The sequence below is a fragment of the Maniola hyperantus genome, chromosome 1, assembly GCF_902806685.2.
Source record: "Maniola hyperantus chromosome 1, iAphHyp1.2, whole genome shotgun sequence".
NCBI classification, from domain to species: Eukaryota; Metazoa; Arthropoda; class Insecta; order Lepidoptera; family Nymphalidae; genus Maniola; species Maniola hyperantus.
The window spans coordinates 14,630,697-14,654,607 of record NC_048536.1 but is presented as its reverse complement, the minus strand read 5'-3'; the positions used below and the strand labels follow the sequence as shown (position 1 = coordinate 14,654,607).

Sequence of the window (23,911 nt, the reverse complement as noted above, 5' to 3'; positions counted from 1 at the left end):
TTCGGTTGACCGGACAACTGAACCGGACTACAGGTAAAAGATGTATTAAAATGATATTCCCCTAAACAAGACAACCGGACCACGTAAATATTTAATTTTTTTAGTGGCCACACTAAATTTGTATTTTTAAATCGTATATCCACGGAAAATATTTTTTTTCCGTGGTTCGGTTGACCGGACAACTGAATCGGACTACAGGTAAAAGATGGTTTAATGATGTACTTACCTAATTCTCACTTCTCACTTTTTTGGTTGTTGGTGCCTGGTGGGTGCTTAGTGTCGTAATCTGCGAGTTTAAGTACCTAATGAACAATAAACAAAAGTAAGTTTAATTTATACAAGTAAAGTGTGCACTGCACAGTAGCTATTTCCTTTTACAAAAATTTAGAGTTTAAGTTTTTGCCAATAAGGCAAAATCCACTTCCATACTAATATTATAAATGCGAAAGTGTGTCTGTCTGTCTGTTTGTCTGCTAGCTTTTCACGGCCCAACCGTTATGAATATAATTTTAATTGAATTATTGTTCAAATTTTGTTACTGTTCCTACCTTTTTTTACCTTCTTTTTTACCACAGAGAAGATGTTTCAAATTTGTTTCTACGCTTGTATGTAGGTATATTAAGTCGGGCAAGCTTCACGGTTTGATTTTTAATTTCTTTTATTATGCTCTCTTATTAGTGGTTTTGGAAGTCAGTTTTTTAATATTTTAAGCTTTTTAGTGTAAGTAGTCATTGCTTGGTACCTAAAATATCAATTCATCAGTAAAACTTACCAAATCCACATGGCTTTGGAGTTCAGTGCCTTGCAACATCAGAATTGAAGACTTGGGACTTGGAATTCAATAACAAAGTCTATTTTTTTTTTTAATTTAAGCAAATTTATTGTTTACAAAATTACAGAAAGTAAGAATACAGGATACACTTAAAAACAAACTGATCTCGTCCAGGCAATCCATACCTAAGAAGTTATACAACTTATATATACATATATACAGGTATACATAAAAATACACTCTAATAGGTACCATACTATAAACTGTAATCTCATCAGACTAAGCCTGTGCGTGTTTGTAAAATTTCTTGTAATCTAACACCTCGCCTACATAGGTATTCCATTAGGAATTTGCCGCTGCAAAACAAATATTAAAAAGCACTATAAAAACCGGTCAAGTGCGAGTCGGACTTGCACACGAAGGCTTCTATTCCATCATACAAGATATACCTAACACTTTTATGTAGAACTCTGCAAGTTAATAACGGACAGCACCATCTATGTGATTTACTCTTAATTTTTTTATTGTTTGATATCTTATTTGTATAACAGAACAACACATTTGTTATAAATGCGAAAGTGTGTAAGTGGAGTCGATAGTACTGCTTAAGGCGATTTCAGCCACGGCTCTAAAACCACTAAAATTTCAACGTGTATAATATAATATGCATTTTACTCGCTGGCGCTGGCGAGAACAGTCGTCGGTAGTGCAGACCTGTCGGTTGATCCAGTCGGAGGACAAGGCTGGAAAAAGAAGTTGATTTAGGAATAAGAAAGCTCAGAGTAACTCAACACGCGATAGAGCGAGCTATGCTCGGAGTTTCCCTATGTGACTAAATCAGAAATGAGGAGATCAATTTCAGAATCAGAGTAACTGACATATAGTCCGTAAAAAATGACTCCCGACGCGCCATTTTAACTCTATGGGTCAACTGTTCTGTCAAAAATACGGTTCAGCTTTAGCAGGTTAAGGACTATATTGGGTCGACATCGCACCGGAAAGCACAGCGATTCAGGCAGCACAAAATCTTGGTGCGTGGAAGTCCGTAGAAGAGGTGTATGTCCCGCAGTGGACGTCTGTTGGTTGACGATGAACGAGGAACGAAGAGTAAAGGCCTCAATGAGTAGTGAAATACTAAATTAAGGCTAAATTGCACGAGGACTCCTTGCTATGTTTCCTGCACTGTTCCCTCTCTGACTTCTGCCTGACTTGACATTCTCGAAAGTAACTCTTCTTAACTATGTTTCCTCATTCAATACACCTTTTTGTCGATCTCCCTGGCGCAGTGGTAAACATTGTGACCTTTGTTGTCTTAGTTGGAATTTTATAATTTCTAAATTTCTGGTCTGGTCTGGTGGGAGGCTTTAGCCGTGGCTAGTTACCACCCTACCGGCAAAGCCGTGCCGCCAAGCGATTTAGCGTTCCGGTACGATGCCGTGTAGAAACCAAAGGGGCATGGGTTTATTAAAATCTGCCATACCCCTTCCAGGTTCGCCCGCTTCCATCTTAGACTGCATCATCTCATCACTTACCACCAGGTGAGATTGCAGTCGAAGGCTAACTTGTAACTGAATTTAAAAAAAAATGTAAAACCTTTGTATAGAATATGTTTGTAAAACTTACTTTGTCCTCTGAAACAGCAGATAACTTCCTTCGAGATTGAGAGCTTGCCGATGGAAGTTTTCTCCCCTCCGCAGTGCTGCTACTATCTCCACTGACGGCACTCTTCCTCCTTCTCATAGCTGACTCCCCGCTATGTTTCCTACTCTGTTCCCTCTCTAGCTTCTGCCTGACTTGCCTCGCGGCGTTCTCCTTTATCATCTGATCAGCTCGAAGGCGTAGAATATTCGCGGCCTCCTTGTGGTATTTGAGTGCTGCGTCGAGGTCGTTTCGCGATAGTGCAAAAAGGCTCGAGTATCCGCGAGATCTATTAATATAGAAGTTTAGATATACTATAAAGCTTACTCATAACCAATCTTAAAATTCACAGCTATAACTAAATGTTTAAAAAAATATGGGTAATTTTTTTGGGAAATTAATATCCCGAAGAGTTCAAATTATATTTAATTTTTTTTAATAGAAAATATCACAATAAAACCTTGAGCCTTTTCTAATTATTATACAAATCATGCCCGCGTGGAATGGTGCCAATAATACTGGCTGCATTTCCGTGCTGGACAGCCAGGCTGATCCGTTGTGCAAAAAATTAACCCACCTGTCACCAGATGGGCCTATTAGTCGCGGTGAAATGTCTCGTAATTTTTTTTAGCACTCAAACTCAATGGCCCCATTGTCTCTTCGGCAAACGAAACAAAAATATAACTCTCGATAAGAGAGGCATATTTGCGCCGCTTACCGTTTTCAACTATTTCTGCTGCGGCTCCCGGTCTCTGTTTGGTGTATCTAATAAAACAATGACCGATACGAAACCCATTTCCAAAGTGTCATTGATTTTCCAGAATCCAGAGTTGCAGAAAAAGACTATTTGTTTTTACTACTATACTAATTAATCAGTAGTTTACCTTACAGTAGCAGTCCGTCGTCGCAAGCCGTTGATACCAAGGAGGCTAATTTCCCCAAATACTGATCCTTCACCAAGAGTTGCCAATACCTCTCTCTCATCCGGTGAAAGTACCTAGAAATAAGATTAGAAGAAAAACAATTGAAGCTACAATCTAAATATATAAAAGAGAAATACCACTCACTGACTGACTAATCACGAAATCTCAGAAACTATAAAGCCTACAAACTTGAAATTTGGAAGGTGGGTTCTTTCTAGGGGGTAGGTATCAGATAAGAAAGGATCTAACTAAATTCCCCCCTAAGGGAGTAAAATGGAGGTGGAAGGGTTATATGAAAATTAGAGATATGAAAATTGGCATTTAGGTATTCTGGGTTCCGTGTCTTAAGGTGAGACTGAGTGAGTAGGTAAGTGAGACCTTTTGGAGCGGGAAAATTTCAGATCTCATGAGAAACCAGAAATTTTACGCGGACGAAGTCGCGGGCATCTGCTAGTACAAGCACGACAGGCGACAAAAAAGGTGCCCGAATTGCTTGCTCATGTGACAGGACTAACCGTGACTAACATAAGCAACCCTCTGGTTTTTTATTTCTGCCTTCTGAAAAATTTCAGGAGCCACGTGATTGAATAATTCGTATCTTAGTCCAGAATTTCTTACATATCACTCACTGCTTATGTCACTTCATGACATAAGCAGTTCATACATAATTATTAGTACAGAGTTTCTTACATAGCACTCCCCGCACTTGACGATGTACATCTCATGGCCGACATCCCCGCGCCGCACCACCACGTCTCCCGGCAGACACGACACCGGCCGCAATTGGAGGACCAAATCTCGCAGGAGGGACGCCGAACAGTCGCGAAACAGTTGCACCTGGCAAAGGTTTTTAAAAATCCCGCGAGAACTCTTTGAATTTCCGTGATAAAAAGTAGGCTATGCCACTCTCCAGGTCTTAAACTACGCCCATAGGTTTTATTAATTACTAGCTGATACCCGCGACTTCGTCCGCGTGGACTTAGGTTTTTAAAAATCCCGCGAGAACTCTGACTTTCCGTGATAAAAAGTAGGATATGTCACTCTCCAGGTCTTAAACTACGCCCATGCAAAAAATCACGTCGATCCGTTGCTCCGTTGCGACGTGATTGAAGGACAATCCAACAAACAAACACACTTTCGCATCTATAATAGTGTGGTGTAGTGTGGTGGTGGTGTGGTTGTGATGGTATTATTTTTCTCTCGTAAGTTAAAAAAAGTACAAGACAAATAGAATCTTATTGGTTGCATAATATGTGTCTCCGAAAAAACCTAAGTCATTTTATTAGGATTATTTTTGTCCTTCGCGGACACAAGTCCCTCGTCTGCGCAGGTCGTAAAGAGAACGGTGGAAAGTAGCTGGAGAAAGAAGGCTGAGGAACAGATGAGGTGTGATGACATCTTCAGCCTTCTTTCTAGTGCACAAAGCGAAAGGCAGCAGAGAACGTCCGGACTGAAATGATGATGGCAGATACTTACTTTGCTTAAAGTGGTCATGTGGACTTCAAGAGCTACATCTCGTTTCATGTTGGAAGGGAGCGAGTTTAGTATTTTTGATTCATCTGTAAAGTAATTACAATACCATTTTGTAACCTCCATAATAGTAAGTACCTATACAATAGTAGGCTTATCGTAAAAAAATAATCTCATCTACCGAAGCATCGTTGCTGAGTCCAAGTGTAGCTGAACCAGCAGGTGACGCGACGTTGCAGGGACACCGGCATGTTTAGTTTGCGCAAGTAGCGGGTACATCCATCCATTGTCTTGCGGTATTCCGTCTGGAATAAGAATTCAAATAAATAGGTCATTCAATAGGTAAATCTTTCGGCGGGCGATGGACATAGCTACGCTTGGAGTTTCCTTATGCGATCAAATCAGAAATTGAAAGACTCGTAGACAAACCAGAGTGAATCGGGATAGCTCAACGGGTTGCGAAGCTAAATTGGCACTGGGCAGGGCACATAGTTCAAAAAGCCGGTAGAATATGGCGGCCTCGCATGCGGGAGCTAAGCGCAGCGTTGGAAGATCCCTCCATTAAGTGGACAGATGACATCAAACGAGTCGTAAGGAGTCGCTGGATCTAAGCGGTGCCAAACTGCGGCGGATACCAACCTCTTTAAAATACGGCAACATTTTGGCAGTTTCTCAAGTACTGAAAATGTTTATTACGGCGCGGGCGCTTACTTACTAACTTACTATTATGTCTACTCATATAAAAATGATACATTTTAATCTTAGCTCACCCTAGCCCTGGTAGCCGTGGCTATAATGTCCCGTATCTGTCCAATAAGCAAAGCTAAGACAAACACGCCCATCAGCCAAGCACTGGTCATGTACAAGACGTACTCCTTTATGCTCGCGGGTTTTGAATTCTTGCCTGCAAGGTACATTAGTAGTATCAAATTTAATTCAGTTTGATTCAAAATCTTTAGTGTTTTAAGGATATTTGAGGGAGAGAAATTCAAGGACAGGAAAATTAGGTTAAAGTGATGTGGAGTTCTAATAATAAAATATACAGGATGGCCGGGGATGTGACGTCTAAAAGAAAAATTTAAATACCTTATATTAAGGGGTATCCAAATCACCCTATGTATGTCAGCGATTTTTAGTTTAGGAGTTCAAGCGCAGTAGTTATAAAACTTCAAGACTTGAAAAAACATACATAGGGGTGATTTGGATACCCCTAAATATCGTCACATCCCCGGCCACCCGGGATAGTACAATAGCTTCAGAAATCTGCAATTATTCACCAAAAAATGCACTCTTTGTAAACTCTAAAACTCTCCTCTGTTTTTGCCATCCACAATGATAATAGATACGTCAGTCGTCACAAGGGTTTCAGGATATTTTATCGCATTTTGATTATTACAATCGTTGTTGGCTAAATTTATCTGATACTTATTGAAACTTTCCAAATTCAAGAATTTCGATCTGCTCATTAATAATTTTAAAAAAATTAGGTTTGGTTACATAGCTTATACTTAAGTATTTCAAGATATTGCCTTCTTCCTCAATTCTTCTTAACCATAAATCTTATCGGAATGTACAAATTATCTCTACTTACCAATGGACGTAGCGGTTTTAGTAGCAAAGTAGAAACAGCGGATGTAAGCGTTCCCTTGGTTGTTGTACACCCAGCCGTTGGAGCCAAGCCCGATATGATCGCTCATGGCGTAGTACGCGCACGCGTTAAGGTGTATCAGGTATAAGATGTAGAACAACATCTTGCCAATACGAACCTAAAAAATGCTTGTTTTTACGGAAATGCTCATTCCATTTTACGCAATTTATAGTCTAAGGATTCTGCCTTATATTCCCTATCTACGGCGCAATTAAAGTTAAATTGCCTTTGCTCAGGTCTCAAAAGCCGATGTTTTAATTTTATGTTTACGGCGGCGCGGTCTAGAGAAGCAAGAAAGTTTTAGTTTTGGTTCATGTTGGTGTACATGGTGTACCTAGTACCGTAGTAGTAATTTTCAGATTGATCAAAAGCCAACAAAAATTTTGCTTTTCATGTATTCCCTCTGAATAAATTTTGTATTGCAGTGTGGAATCGTAGTAAAAATAATATGAATTGAACTTTGTTTGCGAAAAATTAATTACCTCAGTGAATAAAATAAGGATCTTACCACATACGGAGAAGAAAGAACACGGTCCATTGCTTGATGGAACTCCCAAAATGTCTGCAATTTAAGTAGCCTTGGGAACCGCAGGATCACTTTTTGTGTGCCGAAATATAAATACAATATTTCCAGTGGCAAAAGCGATATTAAGTCAAACTGAAAAAAAATGCTTATTAAAAATTTCAAATAAGTAACGCTTAGTGCCAATTATCTTGGAAGAAAGGATAACCTTGATTTTGCTTTTCATGTTACCAAACAAATGAATTTTGTGGAAATCGAGATCTCAATGACTAAGTATATGAACTAAAAAGTTTTTTGTTTTCAATCGGGACTGGCAAAAGCGATCGGGAGTCAGGATAATTTTCAGCACTAAAATACAATACATCACGTACCGTCTCTTAGAACGTAGTGGTTATATTATAATTTACTCTTTGCAATACATTAAGAACTGCCAATGGGAACCTCAAATGTTTTACTGTAATACTTTACTTACCAGTTTACTTCTTTTTTACGTTACCTTATATTGCAGTTTCTTCCTGTAATTCTTTCTCGTTTCCGCCGGATCGTTCACCCAGAACCCCTCTTGCAGGAACATGAGCCTCGGCTTCACAAACACCACGTCTAGCACGTATATCACATCGCAGAAAAAGTCTATCGTCATCCACATGGGCGTGTTTTCAGGAGTCTGGTAAGGGAATGTGGCGCGAAGAGCGATGCACCAGGCATTGTAGCTGTAGCAGCAAGTTACCAGGAGCAACCAAGTTATGTAGCCTCTACCTGATAAAGAAATTATATAGAGCCATATTATTATATTATATAATAGAGGCCGTATTAATATTATATTATAGAGGGTAATATGTTTCTATAGTTTGCCCAAACCATAGTTTAATTGGATATCAGATGTACCTACCTACTTACAGATGCAATGGTTTGTTCCTAAAATACCGTAACTGCAGGAGTGTCTATAAATGGGTCATCAATTTTTTTTATTTTTTTATTCAATACTTCTGTCAAGAGATGTAAGTTTTAAAGCGCGTATTTGCATTTATTACTAAACCAAGTGCCTGGTCGTAACTCTTGTAGCTTCCTGTAGGTACTTATACCTACTAATTGATTTTAATATTTTTAAATTTCCAGTGTCCTTACTTTGATCTAAGTGGGTCTGAAGACAAAAGTGATCGTTTATGGCGTTTTCTTGTACCATAATGGTGTTTTAATCAAACGTTTACGATCTATTTGTATCTTATATGATCTTAATTGATGTCCAGGGGAGACAATAACAAATTACATTTAACCTATCAATGCAGTGCTGATGACCTATCAATCGTTCATGAACGTCTAAGATAATAAATAATTTCGATTCTCTCAAATATATTTTGACCTGAATTATCGCAATGTCTAATTACGATAACGGCTTTTACTTAGTTGATTTTTGCATCTTTCAAATAATGTCTGGAAAATGAGACCCAGCTGAATGATCTTGATTATCAAAGTTCCCCAATATGAAAATAGGAATTTAGCTGCTACGTTGGATACTTTGCAGTTTGTTTGTTGTTTTATTAGTTTGTTAGCATGTCCTTCAATCACGTCGCAACGAAGCAATGAATCGATGTGTATGTAATACTTTTATCCCGGAAAATAAAAGAGTTCCCACGAGACGGATGAAGTTGCGAACATTAGCTAATAATGTAATATAAGGTAATGTAATATGACAAATATCTGGACAAATCTTTGCTCCATCACTTCATCATACATCAATAATAACTGACGGAATCGTGCTGATGCAGAATGTATTGAATAATAGACACCTTTTAAGCCCAAGCCTAGTAAGCCCAAAGGACTTACCCTGCGGATCTATGGTAACGCATGGGTCACACCATGTTGGCAAACTGAAACGCTTGCATTTATTCCGCGCAGGAGAAGACGGCACCGGGCTCTGAGGAGTTTCCACAGCCTCTTCGATTTCCTTTACTGTATCTACACTCCTGTTAATAATATTTTTATTTTATTTATTACAGCTGGTAACAGAAAACTTAACTAATTGGAAAAAGTAAATAGATAAGAACAGAAGGATTTTAGGTACTAAGTAATAACTGTGAAAATATTTTATATGCTATTTTTTAAATAATTTTAAATACATATCTAATATTGCGGACCAGCAGGAATCGGACCCGCGTCTCCTTGGATCGCGCCCGATGCTCTGACCACTAAGCTACGGCTCGCTTGCTGCCAATGACGAAATTTGTCTCAGCTATTTTTTTCAAAAGAATATGACTAATATTCCCATTTCCCATCCAACTAAGCGTAAATCTTGTGCTAGGAGCAAGTACGACAATAGTGCAACGGGTGTGCTTTGAACCAGCGACCTTTCGGAATCCAGTCCACTCCTTAACCGTTGAGCTATTGAGGCTACAAAAAACTCGTGACTGATGGGCGAAAAAGCCGTGGGTTACAGTAACTTTACATTTTCAAAACTACCTTTAGTTTTGTTTTGGCTACATGAGTCGTCCAAGGTAACCCATATTATGAGCAGTCCGAGAATTTCTTCGTGAAAATAAATTACGAATACAAATTATATAGGTAGGTATGTGCTTTTAGTATAATAACAGAGGACACTTTTACTTTGCAGTCTCTTTGGGTTTTATCTCGCCGAGGTCCTCTAGCTCCGTCACAATCTCTTGTATTGTATATGTGTCCTTCACAACACATTTTTGATTTTCACTCAATAGCCTGACTCTTTGAGGCGGTATTGAGGACCTAGAATAAAAAAATAAGTGATATATTTTATACAGGTCAGTTTTTAGTGTTCCGTACTTCAAAAGGAAAAAAAGAACCCTTATAAGATCACTTCGTTGTCTGTCTGAAGTGTCTGTCAAGCTCAAGACACCTATAGGGTACTTCCCGTTGACTTAGAATCATGAAATTTGACAGGTAAGTAGATCTAATAGCACACGTTAGGGGAAAAATCCGAAAACCGCGAATTTGTGGTTACATCACAAAAAATATATTAAAAAAACCGACTTGCAAAACCACTACAAGTAAAAATAACTTTTGTTTCTACACGTGTATGTATATTGAAGTCGAGTGAACTTCACGCTTTGATTTCTAGTTTCTTTAATTATGCTCGCCCGACTTCATACATACATACACGTGTAGAAACAAAAGTTATTTTTACTTTGTAGTAGTTTTCGAAGTCGGTTTTTTTAATACATATTTACCTAGCATGTTTGGGCGTAGAGTCTAGAGTACCCCATGAGGTGTACGGCCCTTGAGTGGTATAGGCTGGTTGTTCTTTGCTTGACGACGGATGGACTGTGTGCTGAAAACACAAAAAAAGTTTAATTGATTCATCCCTCCATGATGCAAAGGTATGTATATAAAAGGAAAAGCTGACAGATTGACTGATTTAGCAACGCACAGATCAAACTACTGGACGCATCGGGCTGTTTGGCACTGGCTATTATGACATAGAAATCTCCTAAGATTTTTTTTTTTGAAAATTCAACCGCTAAGGGAGTAAAATAGGGGTTTTAAATTTGTATTGTCCACGCGGACGAAGTAGCGAGCAATACGAATTCCGCAACATTATTCCTGCCAGAAGAACTAGGTAACTCCACATTTAAAAAATTTCAATTAAATCGAGGAGTTTTCAATCCTCAAAATTAAATTTGTATTTTAAACATTCCATTGCCATTTGATATCAAAACTGAAGGCGTGGACAATGGACATCGTATATGGAGTTACGACTTCTTTAAAAATATCATAAACCGTCTCAGCGGCCATATTAATCTTTATCATACGATTAGGCCACATGTTTTAAATATATAAAAGGATTGACTGACTGACTGATCTATCAACGCACAGCTCAAACTACTGGAATGATCGGGTTGAAATTTGGCATGCAGATTGCAGATAGATAATTTTCTAAATTCCACCGCCAGGCAGGCCAGCTTTTATTATTATAAAATGACAATATTGGAATCCCGTTGGGGCACAGCAATTTTAGCAGGGAGACTGCGCTGTATTAATCGTCAAAGTGGGTAGTTGTTTATTTTATAATAAGTAGGCTTTTTCGATTAGGAATATTTTCAATGCATCAATGAACGTATTATCTCAACAGCTTGTGTAGCTGAAGTGGCAATGAACAAGGCACATAGTTCAAAAAATTGATAGACATTGCAGCATTGGCATTTGGCAGATCCGCCTCTAGGACTGGACAGACGGCAACAAACGAGTTACAGGGAACCGCTGGGTTCAGGTGGCGCAAGACAGTGGCGTGTAGAAGTCCCTACAAGAGATTTATTTATGTCCAGCAGTAATCGTGTGTCGATGTGTAAATAGTGTTATGTAAAATTACAGAGCTGGCGTACTAAAAGGGTGATAAAAAATTTCAGTTCGGCGCCATTTTCAAAAAAAAATTTCTAAAAAAAAAATCCTATAGAACTACTGACTACCGAACCCTACCTTTTTTCCCCTCGTAGTCAGTAGTAGCCTCCGCCGTCATACCGAGCATTGTTTCCCGCAATAGGAGAGCGCTGTGCTGCCGGCACCCGCTCGGTATTCAAATCAGACGCGTGCGTCGAAAGTTAATGGGCGGCCTTGCTCACACGTACCTGCTTCACTACATCCGATATACTTACCTCGATAAAGACTTGCTGTAAGGAATTGCATTTCTAAATCGTGGTGATCCCACGGGATTTTTAAAAAATTATGCGTTGTTTTTAAATGTTTTTACGAAATTTGGTGCTGGATTACCTTGAATCCCGGGCACGGTCTACTACGGATAGGCTACTTTTTAACACGGGACACGGGTTCCCACAGGATTTGTAAAAACCTAAATCCACGCGGGCGAAGCCGCGGGCATCAGCTGGTAGTATATGACAGAATGTGTCAGGAGTGAAGTGCCGGTCAGGACTTTGTTGGGACAGAGAAGAAAAGAGAAAGTCAACACGGACGTCCGCGGCAGCAAGACGTGTATTGTTTAAGATGGTAGTAATAATAACATAAGTCTTAGAAATTAGTAGTAAATATTTGCATTTAATAATGTAGACCTACGAGAATTACACAGAAAATACTAAGTAATTCGAAACTTATTTTGACCAGGATTTTTTTGATTAAAAAAAACCGGCCAAGTGCGAGTCAGACTTGCGTACCGAAGGTTCCGTACTCGGGTATTTTTTGACATTTTGTACGATAAATCAAAAACTATTAAACATAAAAATCTGTTTTAGACTGTACCTACTGGTAAAGCCCTTTCAAATGATATCCCACTTGAAATAGTTAACTTGCTTTGAAAATTGAAAACACTAATTATTTGTTCATGAACACATTTTTTTTTTGTGATAAGTATAACCACAAATTCACGGTTTTCCTTTACTTGTGCTATATGACCTACCTACCTGCCGAGTTTCGTGATTCTAGGACAATGGAAAGTAGGTAGTTACCCTATAGGATTTCTTGACAGACACGACAGATGGACAGACAGACAACGAAGCGATCCTGTAAGGGTTCCTTTTTCCTTTTTTTCCCACTTATAAAATCACCACTCACGCTAGTTCGTCATGTAATTTTTTTTGAAAATCGCTTACCACATCAACTTTTACTTCCATTTTTCAGTCACATTTTACATAAGTCTAAGAATAGTAATCACTTATAATATCACTATTAAAACTAAAATAAAAAAATATTCTTATATTTCAGTCTAGGTCCAGCTAAACGGAAAACTGAAGCGGCTAAATGTTTTTCTCGCAGAATTTTCCGAACGCGACCGGCCGGTGCCTTCACCAAATACCTACTTGCCTACTTTGCTACTCAATGCTCGGTAAAGAAAATTTTAGGGCGCCCGCATATTAGCAGTGCGCCGTACCTAAGTTGTGTCAGTAGAGAGCAAATTCCACTGGCAATCTAAGTACTTAGGTACCTACTTAATCTTTTTTGGTATTGACCAATTCGGTTGCGATCTGTAATCTATATGCCATGTAATCTCCAAGCATACCTTAACATTGATCTCTCAAAGCTTAACTCATCGAAGTTCATGAAATCATGATGCATTTTTTGACGCAAAGCATCTACTAATGTGAAATACCAATGGAATACAACCACAAGTGGATGATTGGATGTTGTATTCGATTTTACTAATGTGAAATACCAATGGAATACAACCACAATTGGATGATTGGATGTCGTATTCGTAGCTATTTTTCAAAATTAAGTAAATTGGGATCATAATATAACTTAATGTCATCATCCCAAATTACCTACCTAAGTGTACTAAAATCACAATTTATTATATTAATCAGCACTATGTATGTTAAATTATCTGAATACCTATTACCTATATAAAATTCAAAGTCCTGACTGACTGACTGACTTATATATCAACACACATTTGGAGGGTGTGTTCTTTGTAAAGAGTTTAAGTATCCACTTAGAAAGGATTTTTCGAAATTCCTCCTCTAAGTGGGTTAAATGGGGTTTGAAATTTATGTAGTCTACGCGGACAAAGTCAGAAGCATAAGCTAGTTTTGAATATAAATTATTACTACATAACTAGTATTTAATATTGAAAATTAAAAGATTTTTTATTCAAGGATTTTTTTACTAGTGCTTTTGAAGCGCCCTGTGAATCTATCACTGATTGGGTACCCTTTTTACCGAGAAGAACCAGCAAGAAACTCGGCGGTTGCGATTCCAATTATTTTACAATATTGTGCCATAGGTAGGCACATTATATATTCTACCTAAGTATATATTTTAATATAGCGACTCTAATAGGTAGCTATTATTTGTTTTAAAGGATTTTACGTATAGTTAATGGACTAACTGGAATCTGCTAAGCGTGCTTGCATGGGTAAAATAAATTGCGTGCTGTGTACCATAGCCAGGTCTCAAATATGCACGCGGCCTTAATTACACACAATAACAAGTTCGAGGGTTGTCCTTAGCACATAGAACTTGAGCCATGGCTCTACCAATACATTTTGGTGTTGTTTGGTACACTTTTTTTTTTACTCTAAATGCGGAATTATTAATAAGGATTAAAATCGTACTTTAGTTAAAATGGCGCGTGAGGAGTTCAATTACGAATCCACCAGATTCTGTATGGGCGCGGGCTTGTCCACCGGCACCATGTGCCCCGCGCCGCGGATCACCACCTCCGTCAGACGACCCCCCTTTTTGTGATACCTGTAAAAAATTGCCTGTTAATATGTATTAGCACTAGCTGCCCCGGCGTCCTTCGTACCGCCTAACAGTCGGTTCTATTTCAGGCAATTTTAAAAAAAATTCTCTCCGTAAGAACCATCCTCGTACTTCAAGGAATATTATAAAAAAAAGAATTAGCGAAATCGGGTCAGCTGTTCTCGAGATTTGCGCTCAGCAACACATTTAGCGATTCATCAAACACGTGTCCGCTCCGCTTCGCTTCAACGGAAACGCACCCACGTGTTCCATACGAATATTTTACTGTATAAAATATTAGCAAACTTACCCAGCAAGTCGGCAAGGCATTGAAGATATAAGGATATCTGGCAGCTTCCAGAAACTCCGAGGTGCCATTCCACTGCCACGTGCGGTAGTGCTCCGACGTGAACACGCAAGGCAGCATCTGGTCCAACTGACCACTACAACATAGGTAGGTACATAATTTTATAAGGATAAGGCTGTTATAGCCTAGTGGTGTATGACCGCCTTCTGATCTGAAGTCAGGGGTTCGATCCCGGGCACGCACCTCTAACTTTTCGGAGTTATGTGCGTTTTAACTTTTAAGTAATCAAATATCACTTGCTTTAACGGTGAAGGCAAAACATCGTTAGAAAACCAGCATGTCTGAGAGTTTTCCATAATGTTCTCAAAGGTGTGTTAAGTCTACCAATCCGCACATGGCCAGCGTGGAAGACTATGGCCAAAAATTCTTCTCACTCTGGGAGGAGACCCGTGCTCTGTAGTGAGCCGGCGATCATGATGATGATAAAGTATAAAGAAAGAGGACAAGAAGGCACCCCGTGAACACGCCAAAATCAATAAGGTGCCAAAAGGGCGCCCTCCCGCGACTTCGTCCATTCTATTACCGCGAGGTCGGTGGGGCTATGGGAGGTGGTGATTACTACAACTATAAACATTACCCTCCTTCTGAACTGTGTCAGCAGTCATGCAGTCATTGCAATAATTCTTCTGCATAGCTAACACTCTGCCACTGTTGGCTAAAATAGGCCGAATATATCATATCAGCCAATCATAACATAAAAAGTAGCGCATACTAAAAAATCTCACCAGTAAGCTAGAACTCGATAATTATTTTCAAGCAGTTCTTCAAACAGGGACTTGGAGCTGCTCAGGAAATCCATCGCCATAACAGAGTTAGCTGTTATATTGATGAACGAGTACTTGATGTCGCCGACGTGCAAAGCCCGCTTTATTTCCGTACTCTTGAGGTGGCTGACAAAACGACCGTAAGTCAACTCGTCTTTCAAGAAGTTGGAGGCTTGCTTTTGATGTGACAGGAACAACAAAATGGATACAACGTAATAATTATTTTTACGTTCAGCGAGTATGAAGTGAGTCCTATAAATACTATATAGAATCTATACAGGATTTCTCTTTTTCAGAGGCGCTTTAAATGCGTTAAAAGAAAATACGGAAAATTTCGCTGTTCTGAAGTGTTTAAATAAATGCGTGCGCATTTTCATTTTACCTAGTTTACGTTTTTTTTATGGTCACCTCATTGGCATAGAAGTATATAGAAAGTAAAAGGGTTGAAGAATTATGAACCAGCTACAAATACTATTTCCAATAAGAACAAAAGCACTTACGCATCAGCATTATTGTTTTTAAGATAAATACCTACTGTAAACTGCTTTTTTTATGTAGATATTAAAATACCACACAGTCAATAATTTCGCAATAAAATTATATTTTAAGAAATATACTTTTGCCTTAATAGAAACTTTTTGCTGACGACAGATTGGGGAACTAATTGTTATACTATTGAATATTTAAGGTTTAAAATAGCACATAGGGTGAAGCTGTGGTAGCCTAGTGGTTAGGACGTCCGCCTTCCAATCGGAGGTCGTGGGTTCGATCCCGGGCACGCACTTCTAACTTTTCGGAGTTACGTGAGTTTTTAAGTAATTAAAATATCACTTGCTTTAACGGTGAAGGAAAACATCGTGAGGAAACCTGCATGCCTGAGAGTTCTCCATAATGTTCTCAACGGTGTGTGAAGTCTGCCAATCCGCACTTGGCCAGCGTGGTAGACTATGGCCAAAACCCTTCTCACTCTGAGAGGAGACCTGTGCTCTGTAGTGAGCCGGTGATGGGTTGATCATGATGATGATGAAAATAGCACAAAATAATGGTTACTCAATAGATAGCACTGCCTCCTTCGACTGCAAAAACCCGTTTGAAGAAATACACTTGTCGGGTTTGTGGCACTTCTGGTTTGGTGTACTGTACATTTTGAAAATGGAATGTTTGTTTTGTTTAGTAGGCTGTAAGTAGTTCTCAGTATGGAAAGAAGTGTAATAGGTGTTAGACTAAGGGATAGAATAAAGCTACAAGACATAAAGGGAAAAACAAAATTTAAGAATGTAGAAAAAGTAATAAAACTATTAAAATGGAGATGGTCAGGGCACATGATAATAGATAACATAGAAAAATGGACCATAAAAGTTCTAGAATGGTACCTCAGAAACAAAAAGAGAAGAAGGGGGAGACAATTTAAAAGGTGGGAGGATGACATAAGAAACTTGGTTGGTGGTATGTGGACAAGGCTAGCCAGAAATAGAACCATTTGGAAAAGTTTAGAGGAGGCCTATGTCGATGGACACGCAGAACATAAAATATAAAACAAAAATGTTAATGTAAATAATCCTTAATGTAATAATTTTAAGTATTCAATGCATTATTTACCTAGTAATAAGAAAAACCTGTAAATACTTAACACTGCAATAAAGGCTCTTTTTATTTACTTTATTTTATTTTAAGTAGTTCTCAGTTTTCTGGTCGATGGGGTGTCGTAATCCGTGGAACAATAAACAAAATTTATAAATAAGTAAAGTGTGCACTGCACAGTATGTATTTTACAAAAATTTAGAGTTCAAGTTTTTTGCCAATAAGGCAAAATCCATAATTCCATACTAATATTATAAATGCGAAAGTGTGTCTGTCTGTCTGTTAGCTTTTCACGGCCCAACCGATCAACCGATTTTGATGAAATTTGATACATAGTTAGCTTATCTCCCGGAAAATTAAGTTTTTGTCCGCGTGGTGTTGTGTCTAAGTGGGTTAAATTTTAACCCACTTAATGATGGAATTTCGAAAAATCCTTTCTTAGTGGATACCTACTCTTTACAAAGAACACGCATTTCATGTCTAGGACCAGCGGTTTAGGCTGTGCGTTGATTATAAGTCAGTCAGTCATGACGTTGAATTTTATATATTACCTACTAGCTGATGCGACTTCGGTGAAAATCCCGTGGCAATTTTTTGATTTTCCGGGATAAAAGTAGCCTATGTCAGTCTCCAGGTCTTTATCTATACCCATGCAAAAAATCACGTCACTCCGTTGCACCGTCGTTGCAACGTGTTTCAAGGACAAACCAACAAACAAACACACTTTCAAATTTATAATAAGGGTATTGATGTATACAAATTTTGGTCATGTATTAGATATTTATTATTTTAAAATTAATCTTTAATCGAGCGATCTGGCATTGAAACGAATCAAGTAAAAATGTTAACAAGTGTATCACTGTATAATTATTAAACATGTCGAGTTCACATAGTTCAAGTTGATAGGCTAAGTACATTACGATTGGATCAAGTGTAATAACGCGTAATATGATATTTGAATGAAAATATATTGTATATTTTATTGTTGCGTGGACGACGTAATATATTGTGTTTTGCGTAGTCTATCTGTACACTGTTTATTAATGTATTAAATGAAATATTGATGATGGTTAAAACTGTGATATTGTTTTTAGTTTTAGTGGTATATTGGTAAGTCTCTCACATTTTGCTTAGTTAAGAGCTGCTTAAACTATGTACCTACATATATCATCAGGTTCACTACTGAGAACGGTTCTCTTCTCACATTAAGAAGGGTTTAGACCATAGTCTGCAACGCTGGCCCTGTGCAGATTGGCAGACTTCAAACACCTTTGAGAACATTATGTAAGTACTCTCAGGCGTGCGAAATTTTCTCCGCCAGATTTTATACGAATTGATATTTATGTCACAAAATTCTGCGGGAAAAATCCCATGTAATTTCTTAGTGCGTACTTCTTATAACTCTATATCAAATAATTTGTATCCTTTTTCGACAATTTGAAACTAAATTCTAAACTATGAGGTATGAGCCATATCGTATGAGCTACAAATTAAGTTGGATTTACAGTAAACGTTTATTTACTTATACAGTAGTTATATTCTCTTTGATTACAGCCAAGGAAAAGTAATTTTATCCAAAGATGACGACATCTCAAATAATATAATAGTTAGGGAAAATATAACGAATTATAAAAAACATGAAGACAATAGCGTTCATGAAGATGGTACTGAAATAGATATATCAAATGATATAATACCTAAAGACACAGCCAAACCAGAGATCCACATAGAACTCCCAGTGTACAATATTACCTCACCTGAAAAGGTCAAAGATGATGGTCACGGTAATAGTATAAACGAGTCAATATTATTTCAAAATAACAGTGAAAGTATTACTTTTGTAAATGCATGTGCAAATACAAATGTAAACGATGATGACGATGACTATAATAATATCATTAATCAAGAACAAGTTATACATTGTGATACGACCGAAAGAGTTGACAACGGTACTGCATTAATACTAACCCCTTTTATCGAAAGCGGACGACTCAAAGAAGCTCGGAACGCTTGCAAGGTTAACCCAGGAGTATTTCTAGGATATGAAAGTTATTCAGGCTTTCTGACAGTGAATAAAACTTATAACTCCAATACGTTCTTCTGGTATTTTCCTGTTGAGAACAAAAAGGTGAATGAGACACCTTGGATTATTTGGCTGCAAGGAGGTCCTGCTGTGTCCAGCTTGATTGGACTGTTCGACGAAATAGGACCGTTTAAATTTAATACTTTCGGAAATTTAAAAGGCAAGTTTAATCTTTTGAACATTTTTTGCAGTCTATCTAATTAACCTTCTTAAGAGCCGGCACCGCATTTCCAGGGTTTGGTTATAATTTAAAAGTAGTAGTAGTTGGTTATAATTTAAGAATCCTTTCTTAACAGATGTCTACGTTATGATTGCTATTTGCGTGCCAAATTTCAGCCCGATCCGGATAGTAATTAGAGCTGTGCGTTGATAGATCAGTCAATTATATACATAGATTTAAAGATTTATAGATTTTTTAATTCAGGCTTCGGAGAACGAGAACTTGGTTGAAGCGTCGCGCGTCGGTGACGAGTTTTTCTCACTTTACTCTTTGGAAATTGGACGCATAATGTCCGAAAGGAAGCTTCACTTCAAAAACTTGTGTGACGATAAATATTGTTTAACTATTGACTTTCTAAATAAGTGATCACTATTTTTCCAGAAAATCCTTACACATGGTTGAAGAACCATTCGCTCGTCTTCATCGACAATCCTGTTGGAACTGGTTACAGTTTCACTGACCATGACGATGGATTTGTAAAGGACATGGCCACGGTAACTATGATTTCCCGCATAGTAAATCGCGCATCGTTTTGTACTAGTAAATTAATTTATGCTTAGATTATCCATTTCCTACGTGTCAAAATATGGAGGTCTATAGTGTCCACAATTCATAACCTCTGAATCAACTAGAGCAACCCCGTTTTTGGATCCTTAATAATAAAAATCAATGGATTTTTATCACGTATAGTTGCGATAAATTGGAAATAGTGTGATTTTTAGTTGTTATTTTTTTCAACCTCTGCTAGAATTGAGTTACTGAACTGTTTAATTAAAGAGTATTTCTTTACTTCAGAAAGGTTTATAAAGGAAGATGTTTTACCTTGTTTCCAGTATGGCAGTCACTTATACGAAGCAGTATCTCAGTTCCTCCAAATATTTCCGGAACTGCGAAAGGCGCCGTTATTCGTCGCAGGGGAATCTTACGCAGGAAAATATGTGCCAGCTCTCGCCATAGAGATTCACAAACACAAGGATTTGCCAGAATCTGATATCAACTTAGAGGTACAGTACCCGGCAGGAAATATGGCGATCCACTGTCCAATTTATTCCAACAGGTGGCGAACTGGCCAAACTGGTCTGTTCCTCTAGCAAAAGAGAGGCTAATATTTTTATTTATTTCAGGGTGTAATAATAGGCAACGCTTTTGTGGACCCGAGTGAGATAGCTAATGTGACTCATCCCTTTTTGTACTTTGGTCTCCTCAATAGAGAGCAAATAGAAATAGTTAATCCGTTGCTGACGTCCTTCCAACAGGACATAGCCAACAAAAATAGTGTTGGAGCAAAAAACGTGAGTATAACTAAATACTGAATAGTTCTAAACGAATAAGTGGTCTAAAATCTAAATGAAATGTTAAAAGTCCCAATCAATCGAGTGTCATGTAAAAATTTCACAAGAGGCCACAAGTTAGGTCGTCGAAAGCGGCTTTTCGTGATTATCTCGGCATTGGGCACAATAATTTAAAAGTTCATATCAAAATTCAGTTTTCCGAAAAATTTTCAAAGCCCATTTCTTGATTTCCCTGTAATTTAATACCTTACTTTAACTTAATTTTTCATTTGCCTTTTTAATTTTCCACAGTAATAAAAGGAACCCTTATAGTTTCCTCCAGTGCATCTATCCGTGTGTCAAATCACTTGAACCTAACGGCTATTTTTTAAATTTCTCATCTTTACCCCATTCTTAAGGCCGGCACTTCCCGTCTTTTTGCGTCAGGACACTTTTTCTTGGGTCTTCAACTAGGGATTCAAAAAATACTTATATCATTAATCAATTCGGTATACACAATCGAAAAAAATTCTTAGTAGGTAATGTTCGATACCTACCAACGATTTTTCAGAAATGGACCAGCCTGATCTCCATTTTGTTGTTCCTGTCACATCAAAAGCAAGCCTACAACTTCTTGAAAGACGAGTTGACTTACGGTCGTTTCGTCAGCCACCTCAAGAGTACGGAAATAAAGCGGGCTTTGCACGTCGGCGACATCAAGTACTCGTTCATCAATATAACAGCTAACTCTGTTATGGCGATGGATTTCCTGAGCAGCTCCAAGTCACTGTTTGAAGAACTGCTTGAAAATAATTATCGAGTTCTAGCTTATTGGTGAGATTTTTTAGTATGCGCTTCTTTTTATGTTATGATTGGCTAATATGATATATTCGGCCTATTTTAGCCAACAGTGGCAGAGTGTTAGCTATGCAGAAGAATTATTGCAATGACTGCATGACTGCTGACACAGTTCAGAAGGAGGGTAATGTTTATAGTTGTAGTAATCACCACCTCCCATAGCCCCACCGACCTCGCGGTTATAAAATGGACGAAGTCGCGGGAGGGCGCCCGTTTGGTACCTTATTGATTTTGGCGTGTTCACGGGGTGCCTTCTTGTCCTCTTTCTTTATACTTTATCATCATCATGATCGCCGGCTCACTACAGAGCACGGGTCTCCTCCCAGAGTGAGAAGTATTTTTGGCCATAGTCTTCAACGCTGGCCATGTGCGGATTGGTAGACTTAACACACCTTTGAGAACATTATGGAAAACTCTCAGACATGCAGGTTTTCTAACGATGTTTTTCTTTCACCGTTAAAGCAAGTGATATTTAATTACTTAAAACGCACCTAACTCCTAAAAGTTAGAGGTGCGTGCCCGGGATCGAACCCCCGACCTCAGATTAGAAGACGGACGTCCTACCCACTAGGCTATCACAGCTTTATCCTTATCTAAATATATAAAAGGAAAAGGTGACTGACTGACTGACTGACTGACTGACTGACTGACTGATCTATCAACGCACAGCTCAAACTACTGGACGGATCTGGCTGAAATTTGGCTTGGAGATAGCTATTATGACGAAGGCATCCGCTAAGAAAGAATTTTTGAAAATACAACCCCTAAGGGGGTGAAATAAGAGTTTGTAATATGTGTAGTCCACGCGGACGAAGTCGCGAGCATAAGCTAGTCCTTATAAAACTATATACCTACCTATGTTGTAGTGGTCAGTTGGACCAGATGCTGCCTTGCGTGTTCACGTCGGAGCACTACCGCACGTGGCAGTGGAATGGAACCTCGGAGTTTCTGGAAGCTGCCAGATATCCTTATATCTTCAATGCCAGACTTGCTGGGTAAGTTTGCTAATATTTTATACAGTAAAATATTCGTACGGAACACGTGGGTGCGTTTCCGTTGAAGCGAAGCGGAGCGGACACGTGTTTGATGAATCGCTAAATGTGTTGCGAGCGCAAATCTCGAGAACAGCTGACCCGATTCCGCTAATTCTTTTTTTATAATATTCCTTGAAGTACGAGGTTGGTTCACGGAGAGAAAAATTTTAAAAATTGCCTGAAAAAGAATCGACTGTTAGGCGGTACGAAGTTCGCCGGGGCAGCTAGTGTAATATACATATTAACAGGCAATTTTTTATAGTTATCACAAAACGGGGGGTCGTCTGACGGAGGTGGTGATCCGCGGCGCGGGGCACATGGTGCCGGTGGACAAACCCGCGCCCATACAGAATCTGGTGGCGCGCTGGACGCATAGCCAGCCGCTCAGCAGACGCTTCGGCCTGCTGGAGGGCTCCTACGTGCAGGAGTTCGTGAGGAACCACTCCGCTGTGTACTTGCAATAAAGAGCCGTGACCTGTCGTGACCCGTGGGATACCCAAAAGAAACGAAGCTTATGGGCAGATTACACCTACCGAGTAGGTACAGTGGCTAGTCAGTGTCCTCGGCCGAGTACTCGGTTGGTAATAAACTATTTGTGGTTACATCATAAAAAAATTAAAATGGTATAATAACTAAGTATATGTGGGGTATCATATGAGAGGTCTTCGTCTGTGCATTCTAAAACAGATTTTTTTTTATGCATCATAGTTTTGAATTATCGGATTTTTATCGGAATTTGGAACCCTCGGAGCGCGAGTCTGACTCGCACTTGGCCGGTTTTTGTAATGTAACCACCAATTCACAGTTTTCGGATGTTTGCTTTACTTGTGCTATAGGACATTGCTTCCTACCTGAAGTACCCTATAGGTTTTGAGTCCTTTGATGATCTTGACAGCCACGACAGACAAACAACGAAGTGATCCTATAAGGGCTCTTTTTTCCTTTCTGTTCGCACGCCAGCAATTTTTAACAAATTGCTGGCGTGCAAAAAATTTTAACAAAGAAATTGCTGGACAGTTTCATACTGGTAATGAGGTTCTTTGAATGACTAGTTTTGTGACTTATTTACTCAGAACAGAGTTAAATATCATAATATAATATCTCAATCGCATAAAAACCATCTAATAGTTATAATAAAATGTTTTAGTTAAGTTTAGATTTATGAAATGATTACTATTATTATAAAACCTTAATAAGTCTCGATTTAGTTTTATTAATAGTTCTTTGACAAACATTTCCCTAAACCTTCAACCTTGCAATATTTATACTATACAATATCTGTCACCGACTGTTCTCACGGATTTAGTCGAAGTGAGCCCTTGCAATATTCTTAAAATACCTACCTAAAATTAAATACATATAGGTTTTTAAAAATCGCGTGGGAATTCTCTTCTTCGATTTTCCGACTATGTCTGTTTCCGGCATAGATAACACACTATACATATAATCCGGAATCCAAGTTACCTCTGTATAAAATTTTGTTAAATATCAAAATCGGTTCGGTAGGTCCGTGACGGTGAGGGCCTGTAACAGACTTTCGCATTCATAATATTAGTATGGAGTGGAAAGTTTGTCTGTCTGTTTGTCACCTATGCATTCGC

The 23,911-nt window shown here is 38.5% G+C and overlaps 3 protein-coding genes across 4 annotated transcripts; 1 reads left to right on the top strand and 2 right to left on the bottom strand.

The window, feature by feature from the left end:
* Positions 1 to 705: 705 nt before the first annotated feature.
* Positions 706 to 12,862, bottom strand: LOC117982314 (cyclic nucleotide-gated channel beta-3-like). Of its 2 annotated transcripts, XM_034968672.2 has the most exons (15): positions 12,542 to 12,860; positions 11,594 to 11,608; positions 10,172 to 10,272; positions 9,576 to 9,710; positions 8,799 to 8,938; positions 7,471 to 7,730; positions 6,960 to 7,109; positions 6,395 to 6,569; positions 5,574 to 5,707; positions 4,985 to 5,108; positions 4,810 to 4,892; positions 4,024 to 4,170; positions 3,295 to 3,407; positions 2,396 to 2,699; positions 707 to 1,515 (listed from the first exon to the last, which is right to left on the bottom strand). In XM_034968672.2, exons 1-15 carry the CDS (start codon positions 12,560 to 12,562, stop codon positions 1,444 to 1,446), a joined length of 1,974 nt encoding a protein of 657 aa, XP_034824563.2. In that variant the 5' UTR covers positions 12,563 to 12,860; the 3' UTR covers positions 707 to 1,443. The 2 variants fall into 2 exon arrangements, with proteins under 2 accessions (XP_069355433.1, XP_034824563.2); XM_069499332.1 differs by lacking the exon at positions 4,024 to 4,170 and having other exon boundaries at positions 706 to 1,515; positions 12,542 to 12,862.
* A 1,170-nt stretch (positions 12,863 to 14,032) lies between these two features.
* On the bottom strand, positions 14,033 to 15,676 carry LOC117996870 (probable serine carboxypeptidase CPVL). Its single transcript, XM_069499724.1, has 4 exons — positions 15,672 to 15,676; positions 15,225 to 15,389; positions 14,443 to 14,575; positions 14,033 to 14,152 (listed from the first exon to the last, which is right to left on the bottom strand). The coding sequence occupies exons 1-4, from the start codon at positions 15,674 to 15,676 to the stop codon at positions 14,033 to 14,035; spliced, it is 423 nt and encodes a 140-aa protein (XP_069355825.1).
* Positions 15,677 to 17,740: 2,064 nt separating this feature from the next.
* On the top strand, positions 17,741 to 23,509 carry LOC117996860 (vitellogenic carboxypeptidase-like). The gene is made up of 8 exons (XM_069499335.1): positions 17,741 to 17,954; positions 18,399 to 19,087; positions 19,529 to 19,641; positions 19,981 to 20,151; positions 20,272 to 20,439; positions 20,990 to 21,252; positions 22,143 to 22,271; positions 22,573 to 23,509. Exons 1-8 carry the CDS (start codon positions 17,908 to 17,910, stop codon positions 22,772 to 22,774), a joined length of 1,782 nt encoding a protein of 593 aa, XP_069355436.1. The 5' UTR covers positions 17,741 to 17,907; the 3' UTR covers positions 22,775 to 23,509.
* Positions 23,510 to 23,911: the final 402 nt, after the last annotated feature.